This window comes from Sprattus sprattus, assembly GCF_963457725.1.
Source record: "Sprattus sprattus genome assembly, chromosome: 16".
Lineage (NCBI taxonomy): Eukaryota > Metazoa > Chordata > Actinopteri > Clupeiformes > Clupeidae > Sprattus > Sprattus sprattus.
Window position 1 is genome coordinate 25530322 of NC_137914.1, and position 17901 is coordinate 25548222.

The 17901-nt window shown below is 45.2% G+C and overlaps 1 protein-coding gene across 1 annotated transcript in view; it reads left to right on the plus strand.

Moving 5' to 3' along the window:
* Window positions 1-17901, plus strand: part of nfatc2a (nuclear factor of activated T cells 2a) — a gene marked incomplete at its 3' end in the record, with an annotated part of 29031 nt that overhangs the window by 4370 nt on the left and 6760 nt on the right. The window contains exons 4-9 of the mRNA XM_080853558.1: window positions 3581-3783; window positions 4008-4180; window positions 7186-7326; window positions 14263-14318; window positions 14517-14649; window positions 15237-15878. Coding sequence (XP_080709684.1) covers window positions 3581-3783; window positions 4008-4180; window positions 7186-7326; window positions 14263-14318; window positions 14517-14649; window positions 15237-15878 — 1348 coding nt within the window. The remainder of the gene's footprint in view (window positions 1-3580; window positions 3784-4007; window positions 4181-7185; window positions 7327-14262; window positions 14319-14516; window positions 14650-15236; window positions 15879-17901) is intronic.

Here is a 17901-nt window from a genome sequence, read left to right on the forward strand (position 1 = left end):
GCCGCTCCTCGTGTTTACCACCAAGGTTTTGGTGTTACTATGGTTACTGCTTACTCTTTATGCCATTTTTTAAGCTGTTTGGTACTCAGTGTAAACTGTGTGTAATGATGTGTTTAGCAGAACTGTGAGGCTGTGCTGCCCAGGCTCTGACCTCTGGTGCAGGGTCATTTACACACACACACACACACACACACACACACACACACACACACACACACACACACACACAGAGACACACACACACAGAGACACACACACTCGCAGTCAGAGTATTTACGGCTTTCCGTCGGCTGCTATGTGTTGTGGTCAGTGTAGCTTACTGTGGTGAGTCACATGGTCGTGGATGACTGTGACAAGGGGCTCCTTCTATATATCCTCATTTCACACTTTCACTCTCCTTAGTATTCTTTCCTTTTTCGTCACCTGCATTTCTACGTTCTGTGCACCACTCACCTCCTCTCCTCTCCTTCCCTGAGCACACGTTGGTTCCCCCTCTCTCTGCTCTTTCCCCCCCCCCCCCTTCCACTTTACTTTTCCAACCTCTCTCCTGAATCACGATTTGCATCCATGGTAACAAGGCTCTCTAGTGGCCCCTGGCAACGACAGTGTTTGCTACAAGCCTAAGGCTTCTCTTTCACCCCTGCAGACACACACACACACACACACACACACACACACACACACACACACAGCCTTTCTAGAGCATCCACAATCTGTCCTCTCAATGCATGAACCTACCCTTTGAGAAAAGCGTCAAACTTTTCTTGAAAAGTATGAAAATACAATTTTCAAATCAAGCTAGGCCTATCCCACTAAAAGCAGGCTTAGACTTAAAGGGACAGGGTATCATTTAATCTAAAGGTTATGAAATGGAAACTATGTCATTACTCATTTAACAAACTCAGTTTCACGCATTTTTTTGTGTTTATGGCAGGAAGTATATATGTTAGGGGTGCAAGTAATAGGCTATTACAAGTTACAGTTAGACATTTAGCAGTTTCTTCAACAATATGACACAGTGGTCTGTGATTGCTACAACAACACAAATGCTGCCTTCCATATAAAGAACATTATGATTTAGAATCTGCTTTATTTGGTAATTGGTTGACTTGAATTGTCGCGTCAATTTTGAGTCAATGTATTGATCCAAACTGATGCGTCATGAATACCATACTGTATGTACTAGCTCTGATATCATGTCAAGAACCTGCTGTCACAAAGTTCTCATCAGCAACAAGACTATTCTTTATATAAATGCAGGCCAATTTGGTGTTATATCTCATGACAAAAGCATTACACTTCAAAATGAACAGAAAGTGTTGAAAAGAGATGATGAGGGGAGGATGGTGAAGACACCTCTTCTTTCTGAAGCACGTAAATATAGCGCTGCTTCATGCTTTGTGGTTTCTGCAGACTTCCTTCCGAATACTTCTCTGCTATCCGTCTTGAGCTGGGGGTGTGTGTGTGTGTGTGGGGGGGGGGGGGTCAACGAGTGGGTGGGTGGGTGAATGTGTGTGTGTGTGTGTGTGTGTGTGTGTGTGTGTGTGTGTGTGTGTGTGTGTGTGTGTGACAGAGGTCAGTTTTGATATATAGCTGTATTTTACTTTTGGTGCAAAGTAAAAAGGTTTCAAATGTAATGTATCTTTTTAGGCGTATTAGGGGGCTGATAAAGGAAGAGCTACTGCAGTATTCAATACTAATCATCAATCCTTGCTCATCTCAAACATGTTAAAACTAGACCATCTCTTGATTGTACTCATGTTCACTCACCTGCCTACAAACACACACTCAGACAGACTAACACTGTACTAAGCTTGATGCAACTGATATCATCTTTAGTCAGATTAAGTCACTGTTGTTTCTACCCCCTTTGAAGACAGTTACAAGATCTACATAACTCAGTTGTAACTGTATGTATATCTACCACATTAAACTTCATGTAGTGTGCAAGTATAAGCATAGTGTAGTAAAGTGCACCAAAGTATAGTTCTGATGAGCTCGCAGTGTCAACATGGTTTATATGGTTGTGTGTTAGCATATATACAGTACATATATCACAGGTGCTGCATCTCCCAGTGGTCCTCTGCTGGTCTTGCTCCAGCCATTCCAGACAGATCCAGTAGAGCCGAGGGAGTCTGGCACCCCCTCTGGGGAGCCTCATGTGAGGGAGGAGGGCAGGTCTGGCTGGCCTCTCTGTCTGGAGTGCTTGGATCAAGTTGATGTGCAATATGGTTGACCTCCTGCTAAGGTCTCAGGGGTTGGAAAGATTGTTTGTTTGTGCGTGTGTGTGTGTGTGTGTGTGTGTGTGTGTGTGTGTGTGTGTGTGTGTGTGTGTGTGTGTGTGTGTGTGTGTGTGTGTGTGTGTGTGTGTGTGTGTGTGTGTGTGTGTGTGTGTGTGTGTGTGTGTGTGTGTGTGTGTGTGTGTGCTGTCATAGACTCAACCAGACAGACAGCTGTGCTCTCAGGATGTATGAGTGCTGAGCATTGTGTTTATGTTTGTGTTTTGGTACAGTGTATAATTAGTGGGCATGTGTGTATGTATGCATATGCATGCTTATGTTTGTGCATGTTGTTCTGTCTGCATGCATTTTCCATATATGCATGTAAAGTGCATAGTCAGCCTATGGCACATGATATCTACCTTCAGATGGAGGCTCTGTCAAGCAAATTAAAGGGTGTTGGTGCGTGACCATGGTCTGTATCAGTGTCACATTACAAAGTGCAAAGTGTGTTTATGTGTGTGTGTCTGTTTATCTGCATGTCTCATGAGGATTCTAACTGTCTAAGATAGGGGAACTTTCCTGTGTGATCAGAGGAAGCAGACTTCTATTTCTACCAGAGCTATGGCTGGGGAAAGTAATAGTTGCATCAAACAGTAACATGAAAGATTCTGCATCAAATTACAGAAGATTTAAATAATCAACATATTAAATCCGAGCTTGTATTTAGGAATAAAAAACCATGAAGGACAAAATGCATCGAGTTGCATCGAGATTTGTTTTATAATCGAATCTTTACCTTTGGAATGGTAATCCAATCCAATCCAATGAGGTTCTACCCAGGCCCAACTCTACCCAGATCTCCCCATGCTGCTACTGTGAGCTCTGGGTAGTGTTGGGGCTTTGTCAGAGTAATATTGGGATGAAGACAATTATAGTGACAGGATGTTTGCCTTTATATGGTCGTGTGGAAAAGAGATCTGGCTGTCCTAACTTAGCATATAATGTCTTAACTTAGCATATAAAACTGTATATATAAGTGTATAAATCTAACTTAGCATATAAAACTGTATATATAAGTGTATAAAACTAACTTAGCATATAAAACTGTATATATAAGTGTATAAAACTAACTAAGCAAATAAAACTGTATATATATAAGTGTATAAAACTAACTTAGCATATAAAACTGTATATATAACTGTATAAAACTAACTTAACATATAAAACTGTATATATAACTGTATAAAACTGACTACAGCATAAAAAAAACTGAATATATATAACTGTATAAAACTAACTATAGCATATAAAACTGCGGTGAAACTGAACATGTTATGGTGCTGTGTTGTCTTGCGTAGCTGCGTGGATACCGAGGGAAGGAGCCTCTTGGGCTGCAGATCTTTATCGGCACAGCAGATGAGCGCATCCTCAAGCCACATGCCTTCTACCAGGTGCACCGCATCACTGGCAAGACCGTCACCACCTCCAGCTATGAGAAGATCATCAGCTGTACCAAAGTCCTGGAGATCCCCTTGGAGCCCAAGAACAACATGAAGGCCATGTGAGTCCAATTGGACTGGAATTGTTTCTCTCTGTGTGTGTGTGCGTGTGTGTGTGTGTGTACATTTGGAGGGGAAACTACTGTCTTTACACAAGTAGATGTACTGTTGTTTCATTGTTGCGGCTGTTCAAAGCACGTCTGGACATACTGTAATTGGATCAAGTTACTAATGTACAGAATGAAAATGTGTGTGTTTATGTTTGTGTGTGTGTGTATGTTCTTAGAATTGACTGTGCTGGGATCTTGAAACTCCGTAATGCGGACATCGAGCTGAGGAAAGGCGAGACAGACATCGGCCGTAAGAACACGCGTGTTCGTGTAGTGTTCCGTGTGCACATTCCCCAGGCCAGCGGCCAGTACATCTCACTGCAGACGGCTTCCCATCCCATCGAATGCTGTGAGTCCCCTATGTCCTTTGACCTTAGTTGTGTTACATGTGACAACCGGCCTCATTTATAAAAAGTTGTGTAGAAACCATCCTACATTTTGTCTAAGACATTTTCTGAAATGGTCGTAAGTGAGATCCACAGAAAACGAACGTACACACAAAAAAACACGTGTCCTTCGGTTATAAATCACAAATGATCGTGGAATTGTGTGCAACTGAATCTCTCCCCTCAAAACGCCCCTATTTGATCTAATTAGCATATTATCAATGCACAAACAGAGGACATCCTCAATGCACAAACTCTCTATGACAATGGCAAGCAAGAAAGAAACATGTAAACAGAAGAATAATATTGAGGCTGACATCGACGTTCTGTTGATGGAAGAGCAGATGCGGGCCAAAACATTGTTAGAAATGCCTGTCTGGATGCGTAATGGCAAAAGCAAAGTATGTGACATGTAGTAGACACGTCTCCGAAGCACCAGCGGCGGCACCTGCAGCACGAGCAGCACCAGAAGCCGCATCTGCGGCAGCAGCACCTTCCCTTCAGCATGCCTTTGCTGCGCTCCACTACCGACCGTGCACGGGCATGTGCTGTATTGAAGTGGGCTTCCTAGGCTGTCTGAGTGTGCGCAATCTGGATGAGAATACATTGGGAACCCTGTTTTACGCAGGAAATCCTTTTTCACATTTAGCTGTTCCTGGGCACTGTATGGAAATCTAATAAATTGCGGACAAATAGAGGGATAATACTGCGAAGAACATCGAGGAAATTATGCTTAATGATGACTGGGATATACTGAACTGGTCTCCAATTTCTTCTTTTTGGTTGCATCTGGTGTGCCTCTGTAGACTAGCGGCCATTTGGGCACAACGCTCTAACAGAGCTGTTCTCGGCAAGCGGTACCTGCTTATCAGCCATACATCATCCTGTGTCAAAACGTCTGCGCGATCACAAAAAAAACCTTTCTCTACTTATTGTGCAGTTGGCCATAGCTCTCACTGAAAGCTAAGCCACTTATATACTTTTTGTAGGCTACAGATTGAGCAAAATGCTTTACACTTAAAACGGAATACCTACTAGACATGAATCTCATTCATGTGTGAATTGTTCTAATAGTTGAATTGATTTTATTGAGCGAAACATTCATTTGGCCATTCATCATTAGCCCTAATTGTGACGGTGGTGCTGACGATGATGATGATGAAACTGTGTCTCGGCACTCGGAGAGTTCTGAATTCCTGCAGTACTCCAGTATTGCCACAAGGAAATGTACTTACGTGAACTAGAACCAGACGTAGAGATACGTCCTTTATAAATTTACAAAAAAAAACGTAGAGATACGTCCTTTATAAATTTACAAAAAAAAAATTACATTTTTTATAAATCTGTACTTTGACGTGGGTTTTATCGCACGCACACTCTAAGATCAAATCTGTGCGTAAGTGCGTTTCATAAATGAGGCCCAATGGCACTGATGAACACGGATACACAGCAGTAAAGTGTCCCAATATAACAGACACTTTCATGTAGAGCCTGCAGTGTCTGAGACAAAACATTCTTCAGTGAAGAACCACACTTATACTTAATATATCTCAGAAGAATGGACCTACGTACTACAAAATCACTTCCTTCCTTCCACAATTTGTAAAAGTCAATAGAGTTTCCTTATTAGACAACCAGAGAGTACAAATAGTGCATGGCACGTCCAAACCACAGCATAGCAGGACTGCGGTGTGATGTTGCATTTAATCCCTCCTATCTCAATGGCATGTCACTGACATGATCCAGAAATTATTGTCTGTCATTTTTGTTTACTTGTGTGGCATTTCATTTAACAGGAAGTCTCAAGATTTAAATCTCTTGCACAATGATGTAGAAAACTGAAATACTGGAATAATGTCACTCAGATCAGCACAAAACACACACCTTCATTAATTCATTGAGCAACTCGTCAGGGGTGGGCCAGGTGTTGTTTAGCTTGTTTACTTAGCCCGGGCTTCACATACCTGTCCAAAGGTCTTGGCCCAGGTGTTTGTCTGGGATTGGCTTGGACGGATATTGAGTTGCTGGATGAAGCCATCCACTGGTTTATTAACGGACATTGATTTTAGGCATTTCCTCTTGATTAAAAAAACAAACAAAAATAAATGAAAAGCCCTTCTGACTCATCAATGTCATTACCTGGTTTCATAGTTGGAAGACAACATAGACCAATATAACACAATAACGTCAGATTTTAATGGGTTTTGTTGGGGCTAATACAAAGTGTTAAGTACTGGCTTCAGTGTATTCTCACATCCGTATACTGTACACTATCAGTGCTATGCCATAAATAACATGAAGGTCTATATGCATGCTTCAAATTAGACTTCAGAAACAATTTTGAAAGTTGTCAAGGCAAGAGTAATTTATAGAACAATGACTTTTCTGTCATTGTTGTTTATGTGGTAAGTGATTGTTTTCCCTCCAGTGGGAGTGCACTCTTTGAGCCTTCTGCATGGTTTTGGTCAGGATAAGTATCTCAGCATACGTACCTCAGCTGTGTGGAGGAGTTAGAAGTATGAGATGTGGCTGTGGTGGTTAAGGCTTGATCTTAGTTCCCAGCCATTACATGTGCATTGCTCTCTCACTCTAAGATACGCACCATCTTATTTGATTTACCATAGTGCTGTGTGTTTAGCAGTGTATATGTGTTAGATAACATGTCCTCATTTTTGTTTATAGTTTCTTTTCTGGAAGGTTCTCTTTTGAGGTGTTACTAATAGTTAAGCTTACAGTGCTTTTTTAAAATCCACATTTCTGATGTATGAAGCACCCCATTTAGACATTTTACAGAGTATACCTCTCAGTCTTTCATAGGCAGGAATAATATAGAATCCATACGTGTACCGGAGAAGCCATCCATTCTAAATGCGTTGGTAGTGAGTGGTGTGGTGTATTGTGTGGTGTGCATGTCTGTGTTTGCGTGTGAATGTAACTCATGTGTATCCCTCTCCTGTGTGGTGTGCAGCCCAGCGCTCGGCTCATGAGCTGCCCATGGTGGAGAAGCAGGACCTGGACAGATGCAGGGTGCTGGGAGGCCAACAGATGATCCTCACTGGACAGAACTTCAGCTCTGACTCCAAAGTCATCTTCACAGAGAAGACCCATGGTGTGTACACCAAAGACCTCTCGCTTGTGTAGAGTGGGGTTCTGTGTGTGTGTGTGTGTGTGTGGGGTGTGTATGTGTGTGTGTGTGTGTGTGTGTGTAAGTGTATGTGTGTGTGTGGGGTTGGTGTGTGTGTGTGTGTGTGTGTGAGTGTGTGTGTGTGTGTGTGTGGGCTGGGAGTGGGGGTGGTTGTGTGAGTGTGTGTGTGTGTGTGTGTGAGGGGGGGGGGGTGGTTAGGGTGTGTGAGTGTGTGTGTATGTGTGTGTGTGTGTGTGGGGGGGGGGGGGGGGGGCTGTCATGGTGCAGTGGAAACATATCACTGTGTTTGTTGCTCTGTATGCTCTGTATTAGTAGAATGTGAGGAAATAACCAATATGGTTGTCTGCACTAGGTGTTAAATGAAGTAGAGCACTTGGGGGTTGAACTGTGTATGGGAGTGCATGAGAGTGGTAGTAGCGCACACTTTTACAGAAACTGAAAGAAAGGCTTGACAGGAATCCATACGGCCCTCTAGTAAGAACGCAAGAACAGGACAACTGTCTTATCGCTCAGAGAAAGGATGACGGTTTTCACTTTCATGTGAAACTCTCTCTTTCTCTCTTTCCTCCCACTGTCAAAGTCCTCATTCTCTCTCTCTCTCTCTCTCTCTCTCTCTCTCTCTCTCTCTCTCTCTCTCTCTCTCTCTCTCTTTCTCTCTCTCTCTCTCTCTCTATCTCTCGCACTGAACCGAGCTGTGCTGAGGCAGATCCATTGGTGAGCGTCCCAGATACAGTTCAGCTAAATGTATGAGCACCTGGGCTTCTCTGAGGAGCCCAGGCCTGGCCAGTGGTGTAGTGTTGCTGCTGTGGCTGCTGTGGGTGTGCTAGAGCTGGAGTTTACGCGGGAGGCATTTGCATGGCTCTGTTGATAAGATGGCAGCCCCACTTTCCCTTGGCCTTTAGCCCTCCTGCTGTTATCCAGCCACCATCTCTGCTCTCTGCCACTGCACTGCTGCTCTGTCACAGGCTTCAGAAATGCATAGATACACATCACAGCCTTGACATGGAAATGGTCCATTGCAGATGGTGTTTGTATATGTAGTGTAGTTGGGCCTATTCTAAAGAATGAAATTCTGAAAGTACACATAAATGAGGGTTCAGTACAATATTGTATATAATAATAATAATAATAATAATAATAATAATAAAAATACTCATCATCATCATCATAATAATAATGGATCAGTGTCTAATAAAGGTTTATATTCCTATTTCTGTCAATTCTAACAAGCACACTCGATTTGACACAATTCTTGAAACAGGAGGTCAAATGATTGGCTGAAATCCCTGTTCACAAGCGGACCACTATGACATCCATCCCAGGTAGCACCTGATATGTGACAGCAGTAAAGATCCAGAATACATAGGGAACGCACACCAGTTCAGATTTCCCCAGAGCAGGTGCACCAGTCAGATGGTGTACTGGCCATACATGAATATGCTATGAGACAACAGGGAGAAACTAAACGTATGCTTTCATATATAGAAAGGGAAAGAGAAAGATGTAGAGAGTGGGAGCGAGAGAGAGAGAGAGAGCTGGCACTCTGAGCCCTGACGGTTGAGCCTGCAGCCCCACGTCCTGTGTCCGCCCTGCTGCCATTTGAATCCTGACCTTTCCTAATCTCCGACAGACGCATTTGCATGGCGCTCAGATTTCTGATGCAAAACCAGGCCATCCACATGGGTTATCATCCACCAGGCCATCCACATGGGTTATCATCCACCAGGCCATCCACATGGGTTATCATCCACCAGGCCATCCACATGGGTTATCATCAACCAGGCCATCCACATGGGTTATCATCCACCAGGCCATCCACATGGGTTATCATCCACCAGGCCATCCACATGGGTTATCATTCACCAGGCCATCCACATGGGTTATCATCAACCATGCCATCCACATGGTTTATAATCCACCAGGCCATCCACATGGGTTATCACCACCAGGCCATCCACATGGGTTATCACCACCAGGCCATCCACATGGGTTATCATCCACCAGGCCATCCACATGGTTTATCATCCACCAGGCCATCCACATGGGTTATCACCACCAGGCCATCCACATGGTTTATAATCCACCAGGCCATCCACATGGGTTATCACCACCAGGCCATCCACATGGTTTATAATCCACCAGGCCATCCACATGGGTTATCATCCACCAGGCCATCCACATGGGTTATCATCCACCAGGCCATCCACATGGGTTATCATCCACCAGGCCATCCACATGGGTTATCATCCACCAGGCCATCCACATGGTTTATCATCCACCAGGCCATCCACATGGGTTATCATCCACAAGGCCATCCACATGGGTTATCATCCACCAGGCCATCCACATGGGTTATCATTCACCTGGCCATCCACATGGGTTATCATCAACCATGCCATCCACATGGTTTCATCAGGAGCTGCATGGCTCTTTACACAGGCTTTTCTCAAACCTACATTAGATCATGCAGCTTACAACTAGTGTGGCAGTCTCTACTACAGACTCTTACTAGTATACCTTCCTATTATGGGGAGGTAAAATGATCTCTTTTCCTTGCAGTGTAAATGCATGCTAGTATTTTACATATCAGCTGCATATAACTTTATGTTAGCTTAACCATTATTGGTAATGGACACCTTCCCACATAGTAAGCAATATTGTAGGTCCCCACTGACCACACACTCAGTACAGTGCTAATCAGTCATGCTGGTCACATGCTTTGGAGCCCTTGACCATGACATTGTGGTGGAGGATGTACAGTGACACCAGTGAGGTCATCACTTTCACTGCCTCTTAACAAAGTGTGTGGCTGGCTCATGGTCAGCCAATGCACCAAACAGTCAGAGCACAGTCAGAGCACAGTTATGTAGATGTGTGGCTATACACCGTGTAGCACTGGAGGGTCCAATCACCATGGTATAGCTATGGCTCTAGCACTGGAAGGTCCAAACACCACGGTATAGCCATGGCTCTAGCACTGGATGTTCCAATCACCATGGTATAGCTATGGCTCTAGCACTGGAGGGTCCAAACACCACGGTATAGCCATGGCTCTAGCACTGGAGGGTCCAAACACCACGGTATAGCCATGGCTCTAGCACTGGAGGGTCCAAACACCACGGTATAGCCATGGCTCTAGCATGGTCTGTCCAGAAGCCATTGCAGCTGTGTAAGCATCGGCTCTCTTCTGACTTCACACTTAGGCTCTACCTTGCAGCAAGATATTGGCAGATGGCCTCTCTTTGTGAGTGTGTGTGTGTGTGTGTGTGTGTGTGTGTGTGTGTGTGTGTGTGTGTGTGTCCAACACAGTTTCTTTGTGGCTGGTAGCTTTTATCTTTCTGACTGAAGAATAGAGACATTGAATGAAAGTAAAGTTCCTATTGTGGGGGATTAGTTCAATATTTGAAAATGGTCTGTTTACAGAAAATAGCTATTCACTCAGCTATCAGTACTACCCTATTCTATTAAATCTTTTAGATTGTTTTTGTTTTGTTGCGTTGTCAGTTGTCATGCATTATGTCTGGTCATATTTTGTGTCTGGTGTGTGCTCTGGTTGTTGTGTTGTTGTGTCTGTTGTGTCTGTTGTGTGCTCTGGTTGTTGTGTTGTTGTGTCTGTTGTGTCTTGTGTGCTCTGGTTGTTGTGTTGTGGTGTCTGTTGTGTCTTGTGTGTTCTGGTTGTTGTGTTGTTGTGTCTGTTGTGTCTTGTGTGTTCTGGTTGTTGTGTTGTGGTGTCTGTTGTGTCTGTTGTGTGCTCTGGTTGTTGTGTTGTGGTGTCTGTTGTGTCTGGTGTGTGCTCTGGTTGTTGTGTCTGTTGTGTCTGTTGTGTGCTCTGGTTGTTGTGTTGTGGTGTCTGTTGTGTCTGTTGTGTGCTCTGGTTGTTGTGTTGTTGTGTCTGTTGTGTCTTGTGTGCTCTGGTTGTTGTGTTGTGGTGTCTGTTGTGTCTTGTGTGCTCTGGTTGTTGTGTTGTTGTGTCTGTTGTGTGCTCTGGTTGTTGTGTTGTGGTGTCTGTTGTGTCTGTTGTGTGCTCTGGTTGTTGTGTTGTTGTGTCTGTTGTGTGCTCTGGTTGTTGTGTTGTTGTGTCTGTTGTGTCTTGTGTGCTCTGGTTGTTGTGTTGTTGTGTCTGTTGTGTCTTGTGTGCTCTGGTTGTTGTGTTGTGGTGTCTGTTGTGTCTTGTGTGCTCTGGTTGTTGTGTTGTGGTGTCTGTTGTGTCTTGTGTGCTCTGGTTGTTGTGTTGTGGTGTCTGTTGTGTCTTGTGTGCTCTGGTTGTTGTGTTGTGGTGTCTGTTGTGTCTTGTGTGCTCTGGTTGTTGTGTTGTTGTGTCTGTTGTGTCTTGTGTGCTCTGGTTGTTGTGTTGTGGTGTCTGGTGTGTCTTGTGTGCTCTGGTTGTTGTGTTGTGGTGTCTGGTGTGTGCTCTGGTTGTTGTGTTGTGGTGTCTGGTGTGTGCTCTGGTTGTTGTGTTGTGGTGTCTGGTGTGTGCTCTGGTTGTTGTGTTGTTGTGTCTGTTGTGTCTTGTGTGCTCTGGTTGTTGTGTTGTGGTGTCTGGTGTGTCTTGTGTGTTCTGGTTGTTGTGTTGTTGTGTTGTTGTGTCTGTTGTGTGCTCTGGTTGTTGTGTCTGTTGTGTCTGTTGTGTGTTCTGGTTGTTGTGTTTTCTATGTATCTGGACTGTGTTTATGGTCCTGGGTTTTGCATAAGAGCTGCTCAGGAAGCGGAGAGGGGGAGAGGGGAGAGGGGGAGAGCGGTCGGCCCGGGCTGACTGACTCACTCGCTCCATCTCCTTAAACCCCAGCTAAGCCAGCCGCGCTACGTGGACTCTCTTGGGTGCTTCCTTCTCTTTCTCTCACAGATTCACTGTCCTTTTTTTGGGGGGGCCGGGGTTCCCTGCTCTGTTATTTCACTCCGTAGCTATGCTTGGACGTCAGAGAAAGAGAGAGCGAGGGTTTTGGAAAGAAAGAGAGAGGGGGTTTGGAAAGGAAGAGCGAGGGGGGTTGGAAAGAAAGAGAGAGAGAGGTTTGGAAAGAGAGAGAGAGAGGGGTTTGGAAACAAAGAGAGAGAGAGGGGTTTTACTGTTGTTCTGGAGGGGTTCTCTGGATGACACCCAGTGTGCATGACGAGCAAACCTGACATCCCTGTGAATGGGAGACAGCTGCATCTGGCTCATGGAAGAGAGGCCAACCCAGGAGAGCCCTGGCCCAGCAAACCTGGCCTCGGCTTGGAGTTCAGGCTTCAGCTGCTCAGGGCCTCCAGTAGAGGAATGAGAGTAGGATGAGAAGCAGTCAGCACCTGTCCTTTAGGCAGATTGCACACAATCCATCACATCGCTCCTTGGACTGTTGTACCTGGCAACGTTCTCGGAATACCCTTTGTCCCAGTGTCATGCTGACTCATTCGAGCCGAGCAAACTGGCGCACAACCTAGAATGTGGTTTGGGAAATTCCCGTGAATTACTTTGAAACACACCGCTATACTTCTAAACAGCGTTTGTGCCATATGATAGGTACGCAGTTAATGAGTCATTTCAATTGCATTTATTAGAATGCTGCCAGGTTTAGGATTTTCAGGAAACCAAAAGGCTTGTTAACACTTTATTTATTTCAGATAGTCCGCCTACAGAGACTTTACAGATGGTTTGTTGAAATTCAAGTTCAGTCTTTCTAATTGTTCACTGAGCATCACCTTAACCAAACCCAACACATAACCCTAACCATAATCATAAATTGTAGTTAACAGAATTTCAACAGATACGTATCTTATAATCTTATCATCTGTAGATAGTCTATAAGGGACCATCGGGAAAAAAAAAAATTACAGTAAGAACAGGCTATAGAATCAGTACATTTGTTTTAATTTATTGACATTAACATCATAGCATCACGGGACTGCATAACACGTGTCAGAACGACTGCTCTCAGCAGGCTTGGGCTTTTAGGTCGGCCATTGATTTCCACCCTTTCTGCTTGCCCTAGATGTTGAAATGCACCTTCACTGCAGGAAGCAACTTCAGATAGATTTAGTCATACTTTCATTCTTTGTATGGGCTCCTTTTTATCCTGACACATTCAGCAGCATTAAATAGCTAACCTTTTCCCCCTCTGATAAGAATTCATATTTGTTAAGTGCCATTAAAGGTTGTTATAAATATGATGATTCATGCAACCATAATGTGCATTGTTAGGAAGGCCTGCTCTACCGGTTTAGCTTGTTTGTTTACTTCCTCCTCTCACGTGGCCATAGTCATGCTACACGTTGACGTCTAGCACACATCGGACCATGGACATTAACAGAGAGCTGAGAAGCATATCGTCACGCTCATGGCCAGGCATGTCTCCTGATATGGACTCTTCATATGGTCAAGACCTCTGGAAGAACTGGAAGTGTTGTTGTGTGGCTTCACTCAGGCCCTCACCCGCCCTGCGCCCGAGTGACATAGTGTTAGGTTCAAGAGGAAGTGCTCATGGGCTTTCATGACTCACCTGTCCCACGCTGCTCCAAAGAAAGATTGACTTGATTGATGACAGTAGATTTGACATCTGACATTGACATCTAGTGTCTTTGATGCAGAGAAGGTCATGCCATTGTCATCTTGGGAAGGGAATGTACCCTGTTGTGTAAAACTGTGCTTTCCCAGTGATATTACTCTTATGATAATTGCATTGTGATAATAATCTTTGCATTGTGTTTCACAGTCATTTGTTCTAAATGTCAGATAGATAGATTTTCAGTGATAAGAGTTTACCTGTTGTGCGTGAAATTGCTCTGACAGAAGGATTCACCCTGAAATTGTGTGGGTGTTTAAACAGTGTTTCGTGCAAATATCCTGGTCCAATTGTTTTCTTTCTGTCACTCTTGTTTTCACTCTCTGTCTCTGTCTCGCTCTTTCTGTCTTTCTCTCTTTCTCTATAGATGGACAGCAGATCTGGGAAGCGGAGGCTACCGTAGACAAAGACAAGAGCCAACCTGTAAGGGTTATACACTGCTTGTTTTTGTGCCACAACTGATCATATCTTTTACCCAAAATCTCACTACAAAAAATGACCAAACTTGAATTTTGTGTTAAACCTATTCTATACAATTTCTAATTTGTAATTTCAAAAAACCAAGCATGTAACGGAGTGCTGAGTATTGAGATGTGACATGCTTCTGTGTGGATATCCTAGAGCATGCTCTTCATTGAGGTCCCTCCTTTCCGCGACCCGTCCATCTGCCACCCAGTGAAGGTTAACTTCTATGTGATCAATGGGAAGAGGAAGAGGAGCCAACCACAACACTTTACTTACACTCCCCTCCCAGGTAGGCCACACACACTCGCACGCACACGCACACGCACACGCGCACACACACACACAGACACACACACACACACACACACACACACACACACACACACACACACACACACACACACACACACACACACACACACACACACACACAAACACACACACAAACACACACAGGATGGGAAACAAGACCAAAGGTATTCCAAGATTATTTGAAAGAGGAACATCAACACAGTCAACACTATGCGTATATGCGCACTTTTGTGACTTCATGTATCTGAGCATCTAAACCAGGGCTGTCACAGAAAGCTTATTACTCCTGTCATGGGACAGGTCAACTGTGACTAGCCTTGTTAGGTTCTGTGAAGTGGAACAGTTGAGTATTGAACTTGCTTAGTGTTACAGTGGCGAGTACACAAACATGCATAAGCACACATAGACGTTTACAAAAACACTATGTGAAAAGTACCTTCTGTGTTGTTAAACGAACCATTGCAGATAGTAACGTGTGTGTGTGTGTGTGTGTGTGTGTGTGTGTGTGTGTGTGTCTTTGTACACTTGTGTGTGTGTGTGTGTGTGTGTTTGTGTGTGCTGCAGTGGCCTCCATAAAGACAGAGCCAGTGGATGAGTATGAACGTGCTCACATGGCCTATGGGCTTCCACAGCTTCTTGGCATGTCTCCCCAGTACTACCATGCCCCCCGCGCCCTCCTCACCCCTGACCCCAGCATGGCCTCCTGCCAGCAGGCTCGGCCAGCCACCGCCCCGGACCTCCGCTTCCAGCAGCAGAGCCCCGCTATCGTCTACTCCCGTGGAACCAAGAGCGCCGGCGCCGTGCCCTCTCTCTACCCCCAGCCCAGCGTGGTCGCCCCCTCCATGCTTCCAGACCCCCACCACCGCTCGGTGCTGGTGCACACGGGCTCGCCCTCCCAGCACGGCCAGACGCATCCTCACACACACACACACACACACCCCTCCATCATCCAGTTCTCCTCCACCAACAACCAGCTGATGCGGGCTGCTGAGCCCCTGGCTGTGTCCCCTGAGCACCAGCATGTCCTGTATGGCGAGCCGGCCCACGGCCAGCACTTCCCCACTGTCATCCAGCAGCAGCAGCAGCAGCAGCCCTATGCCCCCCCCAAGATGCCCAAGGCCAGGAGCCCACCCAGTGAGGGACAAAGCACCAAAGTCACCGTCAAAGAGGAGAACCTTGACCAGGCTTACCTGGATGATGGTGAGTGTGCCTGAGGGTGTCTTTTGTTATGAGCTCATTTATTTGTAATACTACAACTAAATACCTATAATCATGATGGACTGGGTTTACTTGGTAAACTGCCACCAGAATTGCACTTCCACCTCCACTGTGTAAGTGTAATAAGTGTCTATGTCGTGTGAATGTGATTGAACCATGGGAAAGGTCAGTCTCTGTAAGTGTAGCAGTTTTGGGTCCCACTGGGCTGTCCTTCTCTGACCACTCTTTAGTTTAGACAGCTCTTTCACCAGCAACCTCCCCCTGTTCCTCACACACACACGTGTGCCTTTCATCCATTTTGTGGACCCCCCCCCCCCTTCTCTTAGTCGCTCCCTCCAAACTCAGGGGCTCCTCAACAGGAAACAAGAGTTGCTTTTTTCATGCTCTTGGCTCTGAAGAAAAAAAGAAAAAAAAAGTCAGTTCTTGAACTGCGTGCTCAATCTGTTGACACTGTTATGAAGTGGAAAAAAACAAGTTCCATGACAACCATTGTGAAGCGGTGGGCCGGGCAGGCGGGGCGGGGGTCCGGGGGAAGCCTCTGTGTTTGTTATAGTTGGCCAGGGGTTTCCCCTTGGCCCGTTGCCCCCCCCGCTTCTGCTGGGGGGAACCCGCCTGAGGATTAGACCATTTTCCACCACAGATCGCTGCCAATCTGGCAGAAGACAGCCCTATTTGCAGCTGCTCCCTCTCTCTCTCTCTCTCCCTCTTGCTCTCCCTCTCTCTCTCTCTCTCTCCTTCTTCTCCAGCAGAGCCTGACTTCTGTGGGGATGAGGGACGGGGTGAGAGGCAGCAGGAAATAGGAGAGGGAGTGTGGAGTGGAGGGAGAGGAGGAGGAGGAGGAGGAGGAGGAGGGGAGGCATGTTTGATGGAAAAAATGAAGCGAAGAGAAAGGGGGAGAAGGAGGGGGACCGAGCAAGTCAGAGAGATGGAATTTCTGCTGGACAGCCCGACAGGGCTTCCCTCGGTAAACAGCAACAGCCAGCCACGTTGCCACGGCAACTGTAACACAGGCGTTGCCACGGGCGTCAGGCAGGGGGGGCCGTAGGGCTTTGAAGTTTATGGTTATGTGGTGGTTCTGTGGCCCCCCTCTGACAAGAGCTTGCTACTTGGGCTTCTGCTGCTGCGTCTGCCCAGTGTTTAACACTGCTCTGGAAAGCTCATAAAGACCCTAATTGGGGAATTCCCTCGTTAAGCCACTGCTCCTTTCCAGAGTAAAGCCCAATAGGCTGAAGGGCTGAGGACGTTTGCTCCCTCACAGCAAAATCAAATGCTGCTCCAGTGTGTGTGTGTCTGTGTGTGTTGCCCATGCGCTTGACTGAATGACTATGGGCATAGGTGAAGAGGAGGCGTGTGTGTGTGTGTGTGTGTGTGTGTGTGTGTATTTGTGTGTGTGTGTATGTGTGTGTGTGTGTGTGTGTGTGTGTGTGTGTGTGTGTCTGCATGCATGTGAGAGGTGGGGGACATCCAAGAGTGTGACACATATATATGGGTCAATGACATGACATGCATATTTTTGTGTCCGACTGCATCATTTTCTTTTTAAACAGTTTGAATCAATTCATGACATGCATCACTTTATTCTATTAAATCTATTCAGTTTGAATACATTTTCAGGAAATCAGAAAAAAGGATATTATTTTATGTTTTGGGATCTCAAACCCCCAAAATGTCAGGTGGCGCAACCGTCCGTGCAAATGAACAGACTAAAAAAGTATTAAAAAATGGTGTTTTAATGATAATAAATTCAAAGTAAAATACTTTGGCATAATTTTATGTTTGAAACCTTTCAAATAAATCCAATTTTACAAATATCAATACTTTGATCTAGTTGAGATAATTGAAAAACTTTTGTCCAGCAATTTGTAAACTCTCAAATGTCAGGGTGGCACAACCGTAAAAATGTGTCTTTTATTCTGAAGTAGAATGTCAATAATAGTAAACAGGATATTGAATCATCTAGAGGACCCCAACTGACCTTTATGACTGATTGAAAAGGTTGGTAGTTTTCTCT